The following is a 24,016-nucleotide window of genomic DNA, read 5'->3' on the forward strand; positions in this document are numbered from 1 at the left end:
AAATAAAAAACGCATTATCATGATGTAGTTTCGTAGAAGGAAAAACATCTATTTTTGAAGTCCGTTAGCCCTCAGCCAGCTATTGTGACAAATATTACTTACTTTTACAATTATCAATCAAAAGCACAATCAGTAGGATGTGCTATATTTCATTTACCTATATAGTATTAAGATGAACTATTTCGTACTATAAATAAATATGAAGAAACTTCTGTTTATCGTGTTCGGATTAAAGGTCAACATATAATCAGATATGTGTAATTAAGTGCACGTGCACCATCCTACGTTGATTGGTATTGACATACCTGTAAACAGAAGTACAAGAAAAGCATTGATGCAAAGCATCAAAAGGCGTCCAAGCAAGAAATTATACCATCGTCGGATACCCACGGCCGAACCATTAACATGTTATGTTACATGTTAATCAACCGTAGATATCCGACGATGTCATTATACTTGCTTTCAGAATATTAACTTAATCTGATTTAAGATATTGAGCTATATATGGTTTTCTACAAAGTATTTAACCAAGTTTAAGCGTTAATTCGAATCATTTTAACAGTAATTCATTTTAACGGTTTTTATGAATGTAAAGTAAACTTTCGCCTCTTAATTCATAAGGAAAATTAAGCTGTATAAGTTGTAAAATCCGGTTAAATGAAAGAAAGGACACTCTTGATATTTATTTTAGATACATTTAAATATAGACACTTGTTAATAGTAATAATTATTATTGTTTCATTGTTTAATGTCACATGAGAACAATTTTTATCTTATCCTTGATTGGACATTTAACTAGGACTATCGCTGTAACTTCATATATCTATCCTATATCAAACTGTACGTATGACTTATTTAATCACACAAAGATGACGCGAGGGTGTTTAATATTATGTTGTTACGCTGGAATATTATTTGCAAGTTTTTCGCCGGTAAAGGGACTCATTAAACCGCCGAAGAAATACGTAGTGAATCTTGACGTGGAACCAGAGAAAAGATGGCAGGAAGTTGCTTTGGATCATACATTTCTAATCAAGGATATTCAATCAATCGTGACGTATGTTATTAGTTTAGTAAATATTTGTTGATATTACGTTTTGATTTAATACGCATGCTATCTTTATACTTTAGCTCGTGTTTAAGGAATCACAGTATTAAGATTTCAATTTTGTTTATTGTTTAATAATACTTTATTGCTATTTACATGTATATACAATACAGATACAAATTTCATATGTATTCTAAACAGCAAAAGCAAACGGGTTGGGCCCAAGTTCGGACGGCCCTCCCCGGTAGATAATGTAACGAAAAACCTATATTCAATTCTTAATGGCATATAACATAAACATAGTGTATATCATGTATAATTGCTGATGGAATGAATCGATTTTTAACAATATACAATAAAGTAATCGAAAATAAAGAAATCATCGTTCGTGTATTTTATAAATTTATAAATATGTTGGCCAGATTCGTTGATATATTATCTTTATGTAAAAAGATTTCATATTGCATTTTTTGTCAGACCGACATACTTTTAGTTTAAAGGGAAAATTGCACTTAACTAAATTTGAGATCGTAATTGATGTTTAAGGAGACATTTTGCCCATCCAAGTGTAATATTATAGTGTATGTATGAGATATACAATATTAATGTTCATTCAAACGTAGTTATTTTTAATCTTAAAGATTATATATACCCCACATTACCCATGTACCAGTCTATAAATATCTGTCGGAATTGATTTAGAAGTTATACACTTTTTTTGTTTTATGCGTTTTTTATATATATTTTTCCATTTCAATCATTGTTAGGCTTAATCAAATTACAAGTAAACTAAATTTTAATGAAACACAACTTTATCTTCCTGTAATCTATAGGGTTATCTCAGGACGAAATTTACATAACATTAAAACATGATACTTCTTTTGGGGTTTTTGTCTCGAAAAATTGAATAAGGGAAAATATGGTCACCGTTTTCTTTCTGACATAATTACTTTTTATCTGTGCTAAAATGATGTTTGATACATGTTTCGGTATTACCGACGCGGCGACGCCATATGTACAGTGATTTCTATATAATATGTTTAACCTGGAGAAGAATTGTTTTTATTTCTTGCTTGTTTTATTTTCAGTTCAGTGATACCCAAAGATATACTGCCGTATATAGAACTTATTGCCACAGACATAGATTATTATCTACCTAAACCCTATGCTGGTGAAATGAGAGGTACATGCACAATTTACCTTTACTTTCTTGTCGACATAAAATGTAAACTATGGTAAACATAATAATAATCAAATGTAAATTATTTGAAGATACGTTTATTGGACGCGGGACTATTTCTAGTTATCGAAAACAAAATGCTCATTTAATTTATTTATAAGTATATGTCTTTTGTTTGATCTCTTATTTAACAGCTTTTACAATCTATGTAGGGGCATAAACAGTTCTTTCTTTACCCAGGCGAGGGACAATGCCTGATTTCTCGACGAAAATAACCCGCTTTTTTAATTGCCTTAAGCTTAGCTACATAATACGCGGAAAAATACTACTGACGATCAATTTGTGGTGTCCGGTTTGTTTCCTTTTTCCTTAACCGCTTTATTTATGACTATCCATGTTACATAAGTCGAATATTCGAAGCAAAAATTGATTACAAGTTGTTAGAGATAAAAAAAATTGCATGTTCATAAGATAAATTGAAATTTTCTTCCGATTTCGTTTTTGAATTTGTTTAACGAAAACAGCACGGTCACATCACTATTAAGCACTGTAACAGTCAGGAAATACAATACGAACAAACAAATCTTCTCATAAACGATAAGATAAGAAAGAAACATTGTTAAACTTGCCTGCCAACATGTTTTTACCTCGTTAATATATCACTTTGACTCATATTGCATGTATTATACCGATACTTCCGATGTATCTTAATGTTTGATATATATCTTGCCTAATGTTGTCATATCGTATGTATCAACATATCATATTATACTGACTTTGTCCGACAAAAATACCGAAATCGAATATCGTACCTGACAATAATGCAGATACCTTTTGAATAATAGAAAATCGTGACAATAATGCCGATATCAATCGAATAAATCGAATATCTGACCTGATATATCTTGAATTAATAGAATATTTTGCCTGACAACAGTACCGATATCCCTCGAAAAAATTGAATATCTTGCTTAACAAAAATGTCGATAATTCTCGAATAAATGGAATATATTGCTTAACAAAAATGTCGATAATTCTCGAATAAACCGAATATCAAGCCTCACAATAATGCCGATATCTCTCGAATAAACCGAATATCTTGCCCGACAATATTTCCGATATCTCTCGAAAAAATGGAACATCTTGATTACAAAAGGTCGATGTCTCTCGAATTAATCGAATATCTTCCCTAACAATAATACCGATTTCTCTCGAATAGAAAGAATATCTTGACAATAATGCCGATATCTCTCGTAATAATAGAATATCTTGCCAGACAGTAATGCCGATATCCATCGAAAAAATCGAATAACTTGCCTGACAATAATGTCGATATCTCTTAAATAGCTTGACCAGAATGCTGCTATCCCTCAAATATATCGAATATCTTGCCTAACAATAATGCCGGTATCTCTCGAAAAAATTGAATATCTTGCATGACAATGATGCCGATATTCCTAGTATAAATCGAATATTTTTCTTAACAGTTATACTGATATCTGTCGAATAAATATAATATATTGTCTAACAATAATGTCGATTCTCTCGAATAAATCGAATATCACGCCAGACAATAATTGATATGCCCATATCAGTTTGATACATATTACATGTAATAAACCGATACGTCCGATGTATCTTAATATTTGATATATCTTGCCTAATGTTATCATATCGTATGCATCAACATATCGTATTATACTGACTTTGTCCGACAAAAATACCGAAATCGAATATCGCACCTGACAATAATGCCGATACCTTGTGAAAAAATAATATATTCACAACAATTCCGATATCTCTCGAATAATAGTATCTTACCTGACAATAATGCCGATACATTTAAAAAAAAGAATATCTTTACAATAATGCCGATATATCGCGAATGAATCGAATATATAGCCAACCGGTATCTCTGTCTAATAAATGGAATATCTGTCCTGATTATAATGCCGATATCTCTCGGATAAATATAGCTTGCCTGACAATAATATCCCTCCCTCGAGTAAAAAGAATAACTTACCTAACGAAAATCGAATATCTTGCCTCATAATAACGTCGATATCTCTCGAATATCTCTTGCCCTGTCTTATGTTCATTTTATTTGTCTAGCTCTGAATTTTTGTCTTGTCTAATAAACGCCGAATGATCAAATAGTAGTTCAAGCTAGAAATATTCTAGCTATAAATGCAATCGTTGTCTATCTTTAACACCGGAATATCTAACATTAATAATATTTATCTTGCTATAAATATACATGTATATCTTGCCTGACGATAACACCGATATCTCTCGTATTTTAGATATATTTATCAAGTTTACAGTCATGTATATCTTGGCTAGCTAAAACGCCGATATCACTTACATTAATTAAGTTAATCTTACTATTCATATAAAAGTTTATTTCTTCTAACGCAGATGTCTACTATAGAAATATTATTTTTATTTACAAACAAGTGAAGCCGATTCTTATCTACGTATGAATTAATTATTGCGAACAATAGATGAAATAAAATGCGTGTTTTCATTTTTTTCGTATTTTACTGTAAAAAAATTCTAACTGCAGTAAAATATATTTTTCATAAATTTCACTGGTGTTTTGCTGGACCACAGTGCGCTCTAAAGTCGACCAAAACATGCACACATAATTTAAGGAGAAGTCTTTCAAAAGAAAATTGTAAATAAGAACCCCCCCCCCCCCCACAGAAATTGCAAGTGTTTTCTCTAAATACAGGGTTTATTTTTAATAATGAAAATAAACCTTATATTTATAATAAAACTTAAATACCCTCTGTAGTTTTACAGTATGCATGTATATGGACCAATCCTACCGGTAAAAGTCGATAAAAGTTGTAAAGTTCAAACAAAGACTCTTCTCTCATTGAATGTTTTGATGTTTTAATTTATTTCTGATATATATTTAGCTACCAGAATATTTTTGACAATACAAACGTTCAAAATGGTCGCAAGAATATAATACTAGTCTAGTCATATAGAAAATTACGAAAGCCTTATAGTATCAAATGAAATGAATAAAAATATTAAAAAGGCGTTATATAACGCGAATTAAAGGGCGCAATTACGCGAAAAAAATCGTAATAACGCGAATAGATGCATAGTTATGCAAAACGAATGGCGTCAAAACGTAAATAAAGGCGTAATAACACGAAAAGCGTTTTAACGTGAAACAAAATGTATTATTACGCGAAACAAAATGCGTAATAACGCAAAGCACGCGAATCAAAATGTGTTATGATGCGAAACAAGGGAGTAATAACGCGTTTAATTCACGTTTTAAATAACGCCTTTACGTTTTCGAACTTCAAATTATTCGGTACTATTGGGCTTTTGTAGTATATTGTTTGTCTTTACTGAGTGATGACGAGAAAAAAGTCAGCGTGAAACAATCCTTATAGAGTTCGTAACTGTCCCGATGTGGGATAAACGGTTATACTGTATCATGTCAGGTACAAACCATCTGACTATTAATATCGTGCCTGAAATGAATAATATATAACTTATATCCCTCTTTAATGATATATTTATGTCTTATATTTTCGATCCTTGAAGATCGTTCAGCACGACATTATAGTTGGGTATACATTTTATATGGTATTTTTAGTTTCTTGAATTTGGACTTTTCAATTTGGGTGGTTTCAGTATTCCTACTTGAATACTGTATAATCACCCTTAGGATATGTTGCCTGCTTTTTAATTTTGTCTTTTGACGTCTTATCTGTGATATGCAGGCTTCATAACCTCAGATTCCCTTTCAAAATTCCATTTTATTTAGTTCCGCACATTGTTTTCTCGTTTAGGGCACACGCTTTCATTTACTTGGGGACCATACGCCGCTTTTCATGGAATGACACTCCTGTGTCACGTTGAAGGTTCCATGATAACCGCCGTATGAACACATCTGCGGATGTTTCTAAATTCAAAATTTCACCATTTTAGTGTTTAAATGTTGAATTTTGCTTAAGCCGGTGCTAGGGGCGTGGACTGTAACTTGCAATTTCCATTACCGTCCATGAACAGGCTCAATCAAACCGAGCCTGCAACATTTTCAATTTTGCCGTGTAGGGCTTTCTTTAAGGATTCTATATTTATCTATTTTGGGCTTTCTTTAGGGATTCTGTTTTTCACTATTTAATTAACTTTTCATTTTCAGGATTTGCTAAGGTATTGAACATAAGTGTAGGAGATATTGTCATGACCAATCTTATTTATGATGTCTCTGCGTAAGTCAATCTTAAACTAATTGACGTTTCTCCTTAATTATGGTATTAGATACAGACATGTAAATAGTTTATTAAAGAGTGATAAAACGAAACAACATAACAAACTTCAATTATAACGAACTGAATGTCTTTTTACTTGGGGACAATATGCCGCTTTTCATGGAATGGCACTTACGTGTCACATTGAAGGTTCCATGATAACCGTCATATGAACACATCTGCGGATGTTTCAAAATACAAATTTGTACCAGTTCGTGTAAAATGTTGAATTCTACTTAAGTCGGTGTTAGGGGGCATGAACGGTAACTTGCATTATCCAGCACCATCTATGAAAAGGCTCAATTAAACCGAGCCCTTACCATTGTCAATTTTGCCGTGTTTGGCTTTCTTTAGGGATTCTGTTTCTCTCTATTTTGTAGTCCGTATAAGGCATGACAAAAAATGTAGATCTATGTTTTCTTCAGATTTTGCACAAGCATAATATCACAAGACGACAAAGGTCAAATTTGGCATTCCAGAAACTTAGACTACCCCTTCACAGGTATTCTAGAGAACATAACTATTGCTGTAGATTTCCAGTCACGTGGTCAGGTAAGGTTGATTTTCTTAAGATTATTCTCTTATGAGTTTCAAACCGAGTCTGCAATTCTTATGTTATTTTGTTGTGATTAATGCTTCCGAGGGATCACTTTATTTCCAGAATTTTTTCTATCAGATATCGATATGTTGCGATGTGATTTATCTATAGCATTTATCTTTAAACTTGAATGTGTTTTGTTGAATAAGTAATGACTGCAAGACAATTTTCAAGTTTATCAATAGTTCAACCATTTTTGTGACAAACTTTAAACATATAAACAGTTATCAGAACCAATGGAATTACTTTTCTTCTTTTGAAAATTACCACTAAATTATCTATAGCATATTTGTATACACAGACGGTGTACAGTGTGGTAACCTATGCAGGGTATATCGGAGCTTTAACTGGACAACGTCCTAATGTTTTTACCATCACCGTTGATGAAAGAGGTAAATATACAGTAAATCAAGTCAATTTTAACGTTCATTACTGGCCTGAATCCATATGCATGACAGAGTGGTAAAGAAATACTGAATTCTGAATGATTGCCAATCACGCCTTGGATTCGAATCCCGACGGTAGACATGATTCTTGTTCTGCCATTGGTTCTTGTTGCTGGGTCATATGGGGGTTGCGTTCATTGAACGCCGCCTTTCCTTGTTGATCTTGTTTTTCATATTTTATGATGTTGCACTTATACATTATCCCTCATGAACAGACTCAATCAAACCGAGTCTGCAATTATAATGTAATTTTGTTGTGATTAATGCTTCCGAGGAATCACTTTGTTTCCAGATTGGTTATTCAGATAATAAAACTGACAACTTGAAACTTCGAATGGAAAGGAGTTTACAGTAGCAGCATGACCTCATTTCTTTTTAAATTTTCTTGAAAAATCAGCATACATGTAGTTCACATAGTTACCCGAAATAAAGACTGAAGAATCTTTTTTCATTGATGCCCCTATAGTGTAAATATAACATTCGGCGGGTCTTAACACTCCGTTTGTATAACAGATTGACGTCTGCAAGGCCGTGAAATACCATTAATCACAAATCGGCACGAATAATGCAGATTATCGTTCAAATGCTTTGTAATTAATCATTCAGGCATATCGGCCGTCGTGATTATATTCCTACAAATTCGAACACGAATGGTGAATTATTCTACAACAATGAACTCAAAATTTATATATATTTTCTTAATATATTGTTCTGAAAATCACATATTTGCCAGATTTATGTTTTGTGATCACAAATACACATAGTTTTAATATTTTTATATTAGACCAGGGGTCAATTATATGGAATCTTGTGATCGGAATTCTTGACAAAAATGTGGTACCAGTGTCTTTCCTTGTTAGAGATGTGAGTATCAGTTGAGCCTTTACCTTTTATACCAAGACACTTGTTAAGGACAATAAATGTTAACGCTTTAATCCAAATTGAACAATTAATGAAGTAATTGTTATTATATTTTGTTTCAAAGGAATTTGCAACATTGACAAACATGGACTTGCCTGGACGATTCGGCAAAGCGATTTACCCTTTACCTCCGAAAGAGATATATTTGTTGTTTACCAGGCATGCAATAGCAATGCCAGATTACTGCAAAATATAAGTAGTACGTTAACGTAATAAGAACTTCGTTATAGATTATCGTATTAGATTATTTACCAAATGTGTTTCAGGCCCTTGCTAATGACACGACGTTTGAGGCAGCCATTAACCGTTTGTCCTTCACACCAACAGCAGCAGATGCGTATTTCATTATGGGTGGGGTAAAACCAGGAGAAGGTGCTGTCATAACAAAGGGACGGCTTGCACCAGATGATGTCTGGAGACTAGATCCAGCTAATGGAAGGTATCGGAATGTCGTTTTTTATGTTACATCGTTAGCAGAATTTTCATGGAAATAAAAGTTTAACACATTTTTGGACAGAAACAAAATGTAACATCAAAAACTTAAAAAATAGATTTATGTATTAAATAGTATTAAAATCAAATGTTAATACTTATTCTTGCATAGTAATAATTTATAAAATCAATATTCCGTAAAAAGTTTTAACATAATTTTTAAATTGTACATTTCTTTTAGATGGTTCCTGGTTGAAACCAACTATGATCACTGGACACCTCCGCCACCTAATGACAATAGAAGGTAACTGGCACTTTCCAGTACCATCCATGGACAGGTTCAATCAAACCTAGCTTGCAACATTTTCAATTTCTCTCTAATTTTTCGTTTTCCTGTGTTTCACAATACTTTTACCATTTGCAAAAAATTAAACATTTTAAGTAATTACTTACGAAGAGCTCCTCCGAAGTATTCAATACAGTAATAAGTTGACTTTAACTCGCTTGAGTTTTACATCACACCGGCACTAGAAGGTCATATGGTGAATTGCAAGGAAGGCCTCAGGTGCACCTATGTGTATTATTTCACGCACAAGGGGAACCCCAGTCAAACCACTGACCTGCCGTTTGTTAGCTGGACGACATAATTCAAAGTCCCTGACAGGAATCGTACCCAAAGGGGTGAGAAGCAAGTGGTTCGAATTCAGTCACTTTAAAAACACGGTCTTAAGGCCCCATCTAGTTGACTGTTTTGTCTAAAACAGAAATATATCCGAGTGAATGCTTGATATTAATATGTGTACAAATGATATTTTAATGACTAGAGTTATCTGATAAAAACGCTTATAAACAAATTACCAATTAAAAGTTCACCATTAAAACACATCCATAGGGACACGGGCAGAATAATCTTGAAATTAAGAATTCGTTAATATCAAATTAAATTCCTTGATAGTTCAGAATCAAATTTTTAAACACACATTTTATAGCATAATTTAATAAAATCTTCTTAACAAGATTTTGATAAATACATTATTTCTATTATCCTTTACTTTTGTAATTGTTTTTCAGAGATCCAGCCATTAAAGCGATATCAAGTTTAGGACAGGCCAACATAACCGTAATGAATCTGTTCAATGTAATGTCAACTCCTAAAGTGTTGAACTCGTAAGTATACATTATTAACGTTTCGATGATTCGAGTATTTGCAGTTAATATGTTAAATGACTCAACTCAATTCTTTTACATCATTACCCGTCACGCGACGCAGCTTTTTTTCTTGAGAGAAAGCAAAATTAGTAAGCTTCAAAAAGGTTGGTAACTTACATCTAGTACTTAAATGCCTTCCACCAGAAGACCATATCATTGTGACGATTGTTAATGTTACTTTGTTAATGTTACAAAAAACTAAACCAAGGAAATGTCAATCTGTTATGTTTATGATATTACCTAGCTCGTTCATATAATATATATATTGATTTAACCATAATTCTCATATTATGTAACAATCACTGCCAAACTATATTAACAGATATATATTAAGTGTCTTATTTGGTATCAACTGTATTATGTAATAATCACTGCCAAACTATATTAACATTTATATATTAAGTGTCTTATTTGGTATCAACAAGCTTAAATTTTCATATCACCAAAAAAATCTTAATGTCACCAATAAAATATTAATGTCACCAATAAAATCTTAATTCACCTATTAAAATCTTATACATTACAGTGTCACATTACTAACTTTGTTTTATTTCATATACAGACCTAATACTTTGTTTATTCACCGGGAACCCATCACTGATGCAACCGAGAATAAGGGTGATAATTCTGACAATATATCACCGTGATATTACAAGCCATTCTTGTAGTTATGGAATTGTAAGTCAATATTATTAATACTACGAATCATAGGTAATCTGAGCAATTGTACAACTCCGATACATTGTATTAACTAGTGCAATATACAAACATAGTTGTTGCCCTTGTGCTATTAATACTTAATAAGGAAAAATACATTTATTTCCATATTAAACGATTGAACTAATTATTTCATGCTTTGCTCATGTGCTGATATAGAATGTTTTACTTTTAAAATTTATATCAAATGATATTTGTGAATAAAATGCTTGAAATTCAATTAAATATTAGTTTGTCTCCGTGAAGATATAAACATATACTCTGTTAGTTGACATTAACAGTTCATAATCGTATATTGAAAGATTACCTTAGAAATACCGCACATAGTATGATTACAAAGGAGCGTAGACAGGTTTTTTCACGAGAGGGGTTCACAAAAGTTTGACAGGGGTTAATGCAACAAAAAAAAATCTGGAAACAAAGTGATCCCTCGGAAGCATTAATCACAAAATTATATGAAAATTGCAAACTCGGTTTGATTGAGTCTGTACATAAGGGATAATGAAAAATGCAACATCCCTCACGCCCCCTAGCACCGGCTTGAGCGGTACTCAATTATCAACACTTAATAGTGCTGGCAACAATGATCCCGAAGGACCAGAAAAATATAAGAGTGAAGTATGGGGCAACATTTTACAGCTGCCACACGGCACTTGACACCTGCTGTTGTGAAGTAAATATTAGGGAAACAAAGTGATACCTCGGAAGCATTAATTACAACAAAATTATATGAAAATTGCAGACTAGGTTTGATTGAGTCTGTACATGAGGAATAATGAAAAAAACAACAACATCCAAGTGGAGATGGTGACGTCTGTTGAAATTGTTATAATTACCAGAGGGACAAGTTTTCAAAATTTTGCTGACTTTATACTAGTTTTTTGCAGACTTTAAAATCTAAATCGCAGATAAGTTCCACATCGCCAAAAGCTTCGCAATATAACCGTCCTTCCCAACATCCCGCGCCATGTTTTCAAATCATCATTCTTACTTTTTAAATTGAATTTAGTAAATTTACAAAATGGATGTGGGTTTGGGTATAAAATAATGTTTTGTCTAAGCAGTGTAATTGGGAGCAGTGTTACCTTTTAACGTTATTATTCATCCAAAAGCTTACGTTGTTTCATATTTAAACAGTGATTTTATCGCTTAATAAATAAAATCACTGTTTAGAGTTCGAATGCACGACATCAACAAATAAATGCTGCCGTTCCTGATATCAAGCTAAACTGTGCCTGAAATGTTTCCATACTTATTTTTCAGTGCGTCACATTCTTAATGAATACGCTCACATTGTCTAATATATAGATCGCTTTACAGTGATTTTGGAAAAATACGGATCGTGTTTAGAGTACGGTTTTTATATATTTAACTATACGTGAATATCAAGAACAATAATCATGTATATTATTATCGTTACGTTTTATTTTGCCGTCAAGTGGCTTGCGTGAGGCTATCAATACCGATCCCGTAAACACATATGTATACTGAAAGATACCAAAGCAAAAAACAACATCAAAAAAAAAACAACACAAAAACAAAATTTCTGGTACAATCAGTATAGTTTTATGTTTCAGTACATTATGATATAATGATATGTTCAATTGATATAAATTTCAAAATTTCGATACATTTTTTGTATATTAATAAAACATTTTATTTATGTGTGTACATGAATTATACATAAGTGTAAGGTACTCTTATGGCAACTCCACGGTTTCATTATGAAACATATCTTTCAGTGTTTCCTAGATCTAAAAACAAAACTCAGAAATAGCCTGTACAAGTAAAAGGCAGTTTTAACCACTCAGAGAAATGACAGTAAAACTAAATACTCTTTTATAGCAGCATTTGTTGTTTTAACATCTGACTAGTATTATATTGCTGACATCCGGTTACTTATTCGTTACTTGTATTAGGTTAGATTAACAATACAAAAAAAAGTATAATTTTACTTTAAGCAATGTGTAACCAATCGGTCACTTATAAAATTCTGGCATTTAGTGTCCCTCTAATAACAGGATTTTGTATTAAAATGAAACGTCTGATCTGATTATCAATAATGGCATTTGTGTCATTTTACATATGTTTGAAGGACTTGATAAGACTTAAATCATTTACAAATGACAACGGCTGCCTGTATCTAGCTAATGTTAACTGTTACAGATAATTGTAGAGTGCTCTAAATCTCCGTGCTAATGAGAATCTCACGATAACAAAATGGCGATAACACATATCGAAAGTGTTTGATATGTATATTTATTTAACGCAATGAAAACAACAAAGATTGTCTATCTTTATGATTATATAATATTTTGTTTTTTTTTTCTCAAAATAGCGAACTATCAATAACTGACCGCTTTTTGTAGGTATGTATCAATTAAAAATGTTTAACGTTGCGGCATGGTTGGGTGATTCATGCTTAGACAAGCTGCTGTTTCACAGAGGCAGAAACATTACACCTCTTGCTTCTAGGAACGGATATGAAAGTGTTTAAATAAGCTAAAACCTTTTAATTAAATTACTAAAAGTTAGTATCAAATTAGCGTAAAACCTCAGCCAAACATTTATACAAATGCATCGTGTTAGATACATACAATATTATAGTTCTTCAGCATAAAATTACAATATACCTAACACTTGTATGTTTGAACGTTGAGAGCGTTCCTCTTATATTATTTCAGTTGGTGTAAGCGGTGTTTATCGCCTATTTAAAACCGGTTTGGAGTTTTTGTATACGTAGGAATTGTATAATTTGACCACGAAGGTTGTTGATTAATTCATTATGCATCAAAACAACAAACTAATGATGAATGCCCTGTAAACACAGTTCCGTTTCTTGTATGACAATATAAAGGAGACCAATAACGTTATTTTAGTACTGAGCTGTTACTTTTTGTATCCTGCTCTCGCTAAAGTATACAAAAGAAATGTAAGAAAAAAATGATTCACCTTATTTTTCGTCAATTATTTTATCAATTGTTTAACAATATAAACTTCTGAGTCAGTTATACTAGATGATATTATATTTACATCAGTGCTTGATAAATCTATCTTCATACCCCTATCCATGTGTTTAAAATGAACGTCAATCTGGTAACTTGAGAATGGATTTGAATGCTATTTGGTATGACGTCATTCACGTTGCCTCAATTGCGTAGATTTTATTATAGATTTGATAAAATCGTGAGATGCAAGTTAGTATCTTAATAAAATCTAAACAGTAACAAAAATTATCAACACCAACATGCGTAAATTGTACCTTAATAAGAATTTTGTTAAATCCCCTAATTATCAGAGAACACATTATAAAAAACAGCCAGTTTAGTTATTCAAATTTAATTCTTCTTTATGTATAATATCAGAATAACCAAAATATTAAACACACATATGTGGAGTGAGATAAAACAATATAGCCATTTGTGCATTAAAATCCTTGACCCTAAAACAATTAAGGTTGTATAGTAAAACAGCGAAACAAAATAGGATAAGGTGTTAACATAACAGTCATTATTAAATGAACACGGTATAGTTACTCTTATCAATGAAGTGGAATGGTTTAGAATAACTGATAAGATCATGTGGCAAGTAACAGTTACCGGCCAATTGTTTGAAAATAAAACGGTTAAGTGTTATTAAGTCAAAACTAATATTATTATTTGAAAATACTGTAAAAGACACGAGTTTTATTTACTGTGAATTCTACATTGCACATTTATGTTGTGAGTTTAGATTTATTAGAAAAAAAAAGTTCTCTAAAATCATGACGAGCCAATCGTGTCGGACTTATCATTCTTAAAACTTGGTAAAAATCATTCTGTAATGCCTTATATACATATGAAGTGAATAAACCTGTCTTCATAAGTAGCAATATGTAAACTTTTACACTTCAATGTGAGTACCGTGCCCATTTAGATTAAATAAATGTGGATTTCTGTTCATCGGATTTATCAACAACAAAAAGCAAAAAGAATACTTATTATATTTCATGTAATAAACTTATATTGAAATGTGTTTTTCCTCAAAAACCCTCTATGGAAAATTTGCTAAAAGTCGAAGATCATCGGAGTAAAACATACAAGGTAAATATCATAAATGGAGACAGACTCAGTAGATTGCCGTGCCGACAACACAAGTTAAAGAATGGAAGACACGCCACGCGCGTAGAATTAATAGTGCTGCTAAGTCAAGCCGAGTGATTGTACTCACAAAATCCAAGAGGTTGTCAGTGGATGACATAGTTGACGTCGAGATGACCCATTGACCACGACCGAGCCCCTCCACCCCGATCTTATAGATGAATGAAATTATAACAAGAATAATAACATACATAAATTATTTTTACATATATTATTGTATAGTTTTTTCATGGTCAAGAGGACTAATGGCTCAAAACATGTTTGTCACATAGCGTAAAACAAAGACCTAAAATCCTGATACTGTTACAGAGATACGCCATCCTGCTTGGCGAAATGCATTTTAGGCAAATTTTATAATGGCAAACGGATATGGGTGCAAACATTACTGATGAATATGAGAAAGTATATAGTCGTGTTTTGGGTTATGCAAAGATATGTATTAGAACGGTACGAGTTCTATAAATGAAAACAATATAAAAGGAAACCTTCTCATTTCAAACATGCGCTTTACTAAAGACATATATTCTTCATAACATGATTATCTTCTATTCTGATATATACATTCGATTTCCAGTAGATTGTTTTTTTTTAAATGATAATAGCAGGAGTATTATACACAAATGCATCAATAATAACAATTACTTACTCTAAGAGAGTAACCAGGTCATTTCTAAAACACATGCTTACATGTTAAAAACTGACAAGCGTTTCCTTATTGAATAAATGCATGTTTACGGATAGCAGAACAGAAGGAGAACGAAATGATCCTTTTCGTAAATGCTCCGTGTTATTGTAATTCTATGTGTTCGTGTTTACAAGTTGGTGTCAGTTTACTGATTTTAGTAATGTAATGTAATACTTGTTAGTACTTTAAGGAAGGTTTTCTCAAACAATTGTTAATATAAATGTGAAGTTGTTTTCTTATATCTAATAAAGTTATAGTTTATAAGTTAAGGGATATGCCATTAGTTGTTATTTCCATAAGACATTTACAAAACTAGGCAGAAAAAAACAACTCATTTTATATCCAGTCCGAATGTACATTCACAGTTCTGTTAACAATCTGGCGGCATTTTAATGTGGAATCTGCTTCCATCTAAAATCATAAAGGACTTCTGGGCGCGTGGGTTAAAATTCCACGGGAAGCTTTAGCAAATAACTTAAAATTCGTTGCTTAGGACTGATTAGTTCCAGGTTTCGAGAGTCTTCCTTCTAACACTTTCATGGCGTCATGCATCAAGTGATTTCTTTGATGTTACTAGTATATACTAATATATACCGGTAAGTATGTAATATCATTTACTGTGGAGGTATTGAAAAATGAAACTTAAAATACTGACACAGAGTTAGAAACTCGTTCAATTATTCACCACACGAGAAAAACAGAGAACATTTACCAAATTCAATTAGCACATGAATTCCGGTGATTTTGCTGGACAGGTGGCAATAAAAACCAAACAAACACATGCGAATGCACGGGGCAGGTAAGTAGCGTAAATGGTTGGATTGTTTTTTATAGCACAAAGTCAAATTAGGAGACTAATACAGATAGTAAAATCAGAGTATTAGCGAGCTCAGTACTGTTGCACATTACATATAGCTCCGATGTACGCATACATTTAAATCACTAACCTCTACATTTTATTCCAAAACAAACAAACGAGTGTTTAGTTGAAGAATATTTAATACAAATATTCAATTTTTATCTTTCAGAAAAGTGATAACCTTTAACAGATAAAATTTAAGGTTACCAATTAAGCCGAATTGTAATCATAAACGGTATAAATGCGTTTATATGCCATGTTATTTCGCCAATATTTGTCACTTAAAATGGACGCGTTTAGAATTGCTGCTTTGTTAACTATTGCCTTCATAGATTGTTCCCTTAGTGCGACAAAAAGCAAGTGTGATGTTGTTACAGCACTGAGAGCAGAAGGTGTTCTGGACAAAGACATGAGAGACTGTAAGTATAAACGTATACACTTTAATGCGAATAAAATGTAAATATGAACATGCATAATCCATTTTGTTAATACTTTTTTTTAAAGGTAGGTATTGTCAAGGTAATTTAGTTTCATTTATTGTTCTCAACGAATTTATTGCACCCTCATACAATATTTCGTAACCATCAGCCACATGTTAGGTAATGGTTTGGAAATGTATCAACGAATATTCCATTATCAACTTGGTATAAAACATCCGTCATCAATGTGTTCAAATTGTCAAAGTTTCAACTATCTTTTTAAGTAAGAATTATTTATGTATAGTGGCTGATTTGTGTCATTCATGTTTTCGCTCTGCGACCCCGTCAAGGGAAAAGTCGAGCATTAACAAGTTAAAACGGCGGGGTCGGGGGACGAAAACACGCTAATTAACGAGGGCACGGGGCGAAGTTTTATCTATTAAACTTCGCCCGTCTGGGGCGCGGGACGATATTTAAGAAATAAAACGACCCGCTAATTAGCGTGTTTTCGCTCCGCGCCCCGACATCTTAACTTTTTAATTATCGTCTTTTCACTTGGCGAGGTTGCGGGACAAAAACACGCTTATTAGCGGGGTCGCGCGGCGAAGTTTTATTTATTAAACTTCGCCCGTCTGGGGCGCGGGACGATATTTAAGAAATAAAACGACCCCGCTAATTAGCGTGTTTTCGCTCCGCGCCCCGACATCTTAACTTTTTAATTATCCGCGCTCCCGCAGGACGAAGTTTTATTTATCAAGCTAAACCTTGCCTGAAATGTGTCCATACTTATTTTTCAGCGCGTCACATTCTTAATGAATACGTCACATGTCTAGATATAGATAGTAAACAGTGATTTTGGGAAAAATACGGATCTTGTTAGAAATTAAACTATAGTGAATATCAGAACAATAATAATGTATTTTATTAACGTTACGTTTTATTTTGTCGCCATGTGGTATTGCATTGTTTATTTCACTTCGCATCCCTTGTATTCTGATGAAGCCACCACTATATTTAGTGCAATGCGCAAATAAATATTGAGGATAAAATATGTGCTGTTGTTGGACGCTTTATGTAACATAAGTTTAAAATAATAACAACGAATATGATAAACATGATTTATATTCAGCCATGATAAGTTTCAACATTAGACAGAAAAATGGATTGAAGTGTTTTAACTGATGTTTAAAAATGCTATATATAAGAGAAAAATAAACGAAAGGGAAAACAATATAATAGTATAGACACAGTGCAAACTCTGTCACGCAAATAATAGAAATGATATATTTTGTGTTTGATATAATAAAGTAGCTTATATCTTTGTACCTAAATGCATTTGGTTTCGTTGCAGACGAAGTTTGTCCGAGCACCGTTTGACTTCTTGTAAAATTTACAGGAAAAACTGAAACAGGTTTTGAATAGGATTTCCATTGGTTATTTCAAAAATAACAAACTGAAATCAGAATCTCATTGGCCATTCTTAAATTAGTATAATGACTGTTCAAGCAGTATCGTTATTTTCTTGGAGAACTTCATCAAAATATAACATTTAACACAATTTTTAAAATTTTCATTAAATTTTCACGTGAATTTAGTGTATGAATTTACTGAGTTATAAATGACATTCTATAAGATTTTTTTTTCAAAAATGACGAGGCTAGCAATACCGATCCCGTAAACACATGTGCATACCGAAAGATACCAAAAAAGAAAAAAAAAAAAACAAACAAAAAATAAACACACACACAACAAAAAACAAACCTTTCTGATACAATCAATATATTGTGTTCAGTACATTATGATTAATTATATGTGAAATTGTTATTAATTTCGATATAGTTTTGTATATTAATAAAGCATTTTATTAATGTGTACATGAATACATAAGTGTAAGGACTTATCATTCTTAAACTTGGTAAAAATCATTCTGTAATGCCTTATATACATATGAAGTGAATAAACCTGTCTTCATAAAGTAGCAATATGTAACTGTTACACTTCAAGTGAGTACCGTGCCCATTAGATTAGATAAATGTGGATTTCTGTTCATGGATTTCAACAACAAAAAAGAAAAGAAATATTATTTTATTCATGTAATAAAATTATATTGAAATGTGTTTTTCTCAAAACCCTCTATGGAAATTTGCTAAAAGTCGAAGATCATCGAGTAAAACATACAAGGTGAAATATATAAATGGAAGACAGAACTCAGTAGTTGCCGGTGCCGACAACACAAGTAAAGAATGGGAAGACACGCCACGCGGCGTAGAATTAATAGTGGCTGAAGTCAAGCCGAGTGGATTGTACTCACAAAATCCAAGGAGGTTGTCAGTGGATGACATAGTTGACGTCGAGATGCCCATTGACCACGATCCGGCCCCTCCACCCCCGGATCTTATAGATGAATAAAATTATAACAAAGGAATAAAACATACATATTATTTTACATATTAATTGTATAGTGTTTTATGGTCAGGAGAGGCTAAGTGTCAAAACATGTTTGTCACTAGCGTAAAACAAAGATAAAATGTGATAACTGTTACAGAGATACTCCATCCTGCTTGGCGAAATGCATTTTAGGCAAATTTCATAATGGCAAACGGATATGGGTGAAAGCATTACTGATAAATATGATAAAGTATATAGTCGTGTTTTGGATCAAGCACAGATTGGTATTGGAACGATATGAGTTCTATAGATGAAAACGATATAAAAGGAAACCTTCTTATTTTAAACATGCGCTTTATTAAAGACGATATTCTTCACAAGTTCTCAACGAATTTATTGCACCCTCATACAATATTTCGTAACCATCAGCCACATGTTAGGTAATGGTTTGGAAATGTATCAACGAATATTCCATTATCAACTTGGTATAAAACATCCGTCATCAATGTTTTCAAATTGTCAAAGTTTCAACTATCTTTTTAAGTAAGAATTATTAATGTATAGTGGCTGATTTGTGTCATTCATGTTTTCGCTCCGCGACCCCGTCAAGGGAAAAGTCGAGCATTAACAAGTTAAAACGGCGGGGTCGGGGGACGAAAACACGCTAATTAACGAGGGCACGGGGCGAAGTTTTATCTATTAAACTTCGCCCGTCTGGGGCGCGGGACGATATTTAAGAAATAAAACGACCCCGCTAATTAGCGTGTTTTCGCTCCGCGCCCCGACATCTTAACTTTTTAATTATCGTCTTTTCACTTGGCGAGGTTGCGGGACAAAAACACGCTTATTAGCGGGGTCGCGCGGCGAAGTTTTATTTATTAAACTTCGCCCCGCGCCCTCGCTAATTAGTGTGTTTTCGCTCCGCGGCCCGCCCTTTTAACTTGTTTATTATCAACTTATCGCTTGGCGGGATCGCGGGACGAAAACACTCTAATTAGCGGGGGCGCAGCGCGGCGAAGTTTTGTTTTATTATTTTTCGCCCCGCGCCCCCGCTAATAAGCGTGTTTTCGTCCTGCGACCCCGCCGTTTAATTTCTTAAATCTCGCTCCGCGCTCCCGCAGGACGAAGTTTTATTTATCAAGCTCCCTCGCTTATTAGCATGTTTTCGCTCCGCGCCCACTCCATTTTAACTTGTTATTTCTCGTCTTTTCGCTTGGCGGGGTCGCAGGGTTAAAACACGAATGGCACAAAACAGCCACCAAACTTATGGTCAAATATTTATATACTAAATACATAGAGATTTTATGTATGCTCTACAAGCATTTGAACGATAAATCGTGCCATATAAGACTAAACACAAGAGAAACGAATGTCTATTTCCATTCTGACATGCTTATAAAAAAGGGAACTTGTAAAATATGCTGGACTACATTGACCGTAGAAATTATTTTCCTGACGATATTGGTTTATTGAATTCTTGGAAACTTTAACTGATTACATGTATGTCTAATTGGACAAGAATATTTTTTAACGCTTCATTCCCTATAACTTTTCATTTTTTTGTTTGGTCCTATCTTAAAACAAAATGTGCAAGGTATTTTTATGACACTGTGTATTCATACTATTCTTATCTTTAATAATGAGCAGAGTTTAAAAGGTACATAAATTTTCTGGTGTGTACTCAAAACATGTTTATTTTACCTTTAAAAAGGACTGTATAGTAAAAATCAGTATATTTAAATATCAATTTTGAGCACGATATATCTTTAAGGGTTATGTCTAGTGCAACATGAGAGTAATTACGAATACAATGTTACAAAAGTCAAAATGGTTGGATCAGCAATAGGGTCAACAACCCTTGGCATCTTTCAGTTTAATAATGCATACTGGTGTGGCAATGCAAATGGTACGAGTTCACCAACATGCTGGAAATTACGAACATTTGGATGTGCAGATGCTTGTAACAGTAAGTTGTATTATCACACACCCGTGCCGATTTTGCGACTCCGTAAATATGGTATTGCACGGCCGTGCATATATTTTGACGTGACGTCGTAAGCGTTGTACAAACATAGTGTAAAGACGCACTAAATGTCAGCGTTATACTATAGGTGCGTCAATGAAAAATGACTCTTATTTCACATTAAACGTTCTTTATTTTGGGTATGTGACAAATAGAATATTATATTCGTGTAAGTTTTTTACAGAATTTATTGAACTCGTTGAATAAAATAATATTTTGCTCGCCAGAGGCTCGCGTAATATAATTTTATTCAACTCGTGCAATAAATTCAGTTTTGAATTTACATTCATTCAATATCCTCTATTTATCAATTATAATGTCAGAAAGTGTTCGGTGCATTTTGACGTATATTTAGATGTGTACTTAATTGTGTACTCAATGACATATTTAGAGAAGTCATATTTAAATAATGTGTGTGGCAGCAAGGTGACTTATCTTTAATCATGACACAAATACTTACATTAACCAACGTAAGATAATGTTGCAACAAATTGCATGTATAATAATCATAACGAACAATTAATATAATAATGATAATTTATGTTTGACTTACTAAAACTAAACATAAATGTTTGTTTTAAAGTCATGCCGACAGTGCTTTCCTGTGTGAGAATGGATCTTGACGTAAATTAAATATGAACAGCAATGTTATCTATACTGCGTGGCTAAAATAAAATAAGATCAGTAAGTTTTACAAATTTTAGTTTATAGGGTTTGTATTTATTTATTTTTCAGCGTTTTTAGACTCTGATATAAGTAACGACGCAAACTGTGCTGTAAGAGTGAAAAATTGTGATGGATTTCACACCTGGTAAGTCACTATTATACTAGCTATGTAAGGTCATTTAAGGTCATTGGAAATGACAAGACAAGGTTTGTCATTTTTTAAACAATTCGATTACTTTAAATAACCTTGTATTGGCTGAATCATTACTAAGTGTTAATTTGTATATCTGCTGCTTGAAATTGATATGTTATAATATAAATATTTTAATTCTTTGAAATAGAATATTCAATAAAATGCTAATATCTTAATGCTTTGAAAATAAAATATTCAATTATATGCTATATAACATCATCATTTACATACACATAAAGGTCAATATTTGATAAATGGTTGCAATTGGTAGCACCTCTTATGAAATCGTAGAACAAATTTGTCAACTGGTATGTACTCATGTACAAAAACGGAACATAATGGAACATTATTATAAAGTATTCCCGGTGAAACTTGTCGTTAGGTTTCTGAGAAAAGATATGAGCTCACAGAAATTAATCTCTTAATATATATGTGCTTACAAATAAAGCTTAACATAGATATATTTGAATACAGTGTAATATATCATGGATGCAGAAGAAATGTTGACGCCTTACATATAGACATATATCAGCTCAATTTGAATTGAAATCCAGTAACTTTGCTTAATTTCAGGGTTGGATGGGCACAAAACTGCGTCAATGATACTACTGCACCAAGCTATGATTACAGTGGATGCTGAAATATGTGGTTAAGAATAAGGACCGAAATCTGGCTTACTTTGTTTTGTCTTTTCTATTAATAAACACTTTTGAAAGACTTCTTTTGGTATTTCCGACCTTAACCGATCTTAATACAAACCGGAGACGGCGTGTCTGTTTTGATTTTAAGTAACAAATGAAAATTGTATTTATGTCGTGATATTGGGCTGTAACAAAATACATGTGGATAAAAGTACTCTTATATGTTTTATATGTATCCATTACAACATTTCATAAAATGGACTTGATTTGGAGTTTCATGAAATACTACACTGGGTAGTGAATTGGGGCTGAATATAGTTACGCGTATCAGAAGGAGCATAATTGCACCTGATACTATTAATGAAGTATAGAGCTTACACGTAAGATCAATTACGAAAAACTTCTTTTTGCCTACAAAAAGAGGATAGTGATGCCTATAGGTATTTTGGTGCTCGTCATCGTCGGTTGTTTGTTGTAGTCGTAGTTGAATACATCATCGTCGGTCAAAGTCGTCACTGTATCGTAGTAACCGCATTCGTAGCAGACGTTGTTTTATGTGTGAACGTTAAAATAAGTTGTCACAGTACTCATGGTCATATTCGAATCTGTATTCGTTGAAATCGTAGTTGTTGCTGTATAATTTGCAGTCACTGTTGTTGTCGTTGTACCTGTGATCTAAGACGTAGCCGTTGGTGTTGTCGTGGTCGATTGTGTTGTCGTAGATGTTACATAAATGTCAATATCCACCGAAGCTGTAATCGCTGTCATAGATAGTCCTAACTGTACTTGATTGTAAAAGTATTCATTTTCTTTTTTTTAGTAGTCGTTGTTGTCTACATATAGTCGAAGTATTCATAGTCCCAAATGTCATATTTGTAACCGTACTCGTAGTTTATTAGTCGAAGACATTGAAGTTCTCATGTAAATTTTAGCTTTATTGGTAATCGTATATGTCTAGCATATTTGTGAGGCCGTCGTGTTATAGAGGACGATTTGTCGTAAAAGTCATAGACGTCGTAGTTTTGGCTAAGTCGTGGCTATAGTAACTGGTGTGTTATTTAAAGTCGTGATCGCAGTCCTGAAAGTCGTATTCTTAGTCGTCATCATCTTAGGGCCGTAGTCTTACTTGTAGTCATAAAAGTCGTAGTCGTAGACATAATCGTACTTCTAGT

General features: G+C 32.9%; 2 protein-coding genes across 2 annotated transcripts; both read left to right on the forward strand.

Moving 5' to 3' along the window:
* Positions 1-672: 672 nt before the first annotated feature.
* LOC132724057 (N-acylethanolamine-hydrolyzing acid amidase-like) lies at positions 673-10,250 on the forward strand. Its single transcript, XM_060708863.1, has 9 exons — positions 673-1,057; positions 2,137-2,231; positions 6,400-6,469; positions 6,934-7,060; positions 7,408-7,498; positions 8,337-8,416; positions 8,740-8,912; positions 9,147-9,209; positions 9,977-10,250. The coding sequence occupies exons 1-9, from the start codon at positions 756-758 to the stop codon at positions 10,074-10,076; spliced, it is 1,101 nt and encodes a 366-aa protein (XP_060564846.1). The 5' UTR covers positions 673-755; the 3' UTR covers positions 10,077-10,250.
* A 6,491-nt stretch (positions 10,251-16,741) lies between these two features.
* LOC132724063 (lysozyme c-1-like) lies at positions 16,742-23,058 on the forward strand. The gene is made up of 4 exons (XM_060708880.1): positions 16,742-16,933; positions 21,093-21,287; positions 22,080-22,155; positions 22,777-23,058. The coding sequence occupies exons 1-4, from the start codon at positions 16,756-16,758 to the stop codon at positions 22,841-22,843; spliced, it is 516 nt and encodes a 171-aa protein (XP_060564863.1). The 5' UTR covers positions 16,742-16,755; the 3' UTR covers positions 22,844-23,058.
* The last annotated feature ends 958 nt before the right edge of the window (positions 23,059-24,016 follow it).

The sequence above is a fragment of the Ruditapes philippinarum genome, unplaced genomic scaffold (assembly GCF_026571515.1).
Source record: "Ruditapes philippinarum isolate M1 unplaced genomic scaffold, ASM2657151v2 ctg3046_1_1_1_1, whole genome shotgun sequence".
Taxonomy (NCBI): Eukaryota; Metazoa; Mollusca; class Bivalvia; order Venerida; family Veneridae; genus Ruditapes; species Ruditapes philippinarum.

What these genes read in the sequence shown, in the direction of transcription:
- LOC132724063 (XM_060708880.1), top strand. Translation starts at nt 16,756, where the DNA reads ATGCGTTTATATGCCATGTTATTTCGCCAATATTTGTCACTTAAAATG. An exon ending in GGACAAAGACATGAGAGACT is followed by an intron (nt 16,934 to 21,092) that starts GTAAGTATAAAC and finishes TATATCTTTAAG; the next exon opens with GGTTATGTCTAGTGCAACAT. An exon ending in ATGTGCAGATGCTTGTAACA is followed by an intron (nt 21,288 to 22,079) that starts GTAAGTTGTATT and finishes TTTATTTTTCAG; the next exon opens with CGTTTTTAGACTCTGATATA.
- LOC132724057 (XM_060708863.1), top strand. Translation starts at nt 756, where the DNA reads ATGAGAACAATTTTTATCTTATCCTTGATTGGACATTTAACTAGGACT. An exon ending in CTTATTTATGATGTCTCTGC is followed by an intron (nt 6,470 to 6,933) that starts GTAAGTCAATCT and finishes TGTTTTCTTCAG; the next exon opens with ATTTTGCACAAGCATAATAT. An exon ending in CCACCTAATGACAATAGAAG is followed by an intron (nt 9,210 to 9,976) that starts GTAACTGGCACT and finishes ATTGTTTTTCAG; the next exon opens with AGATCCAGCCATTAAAGCGA.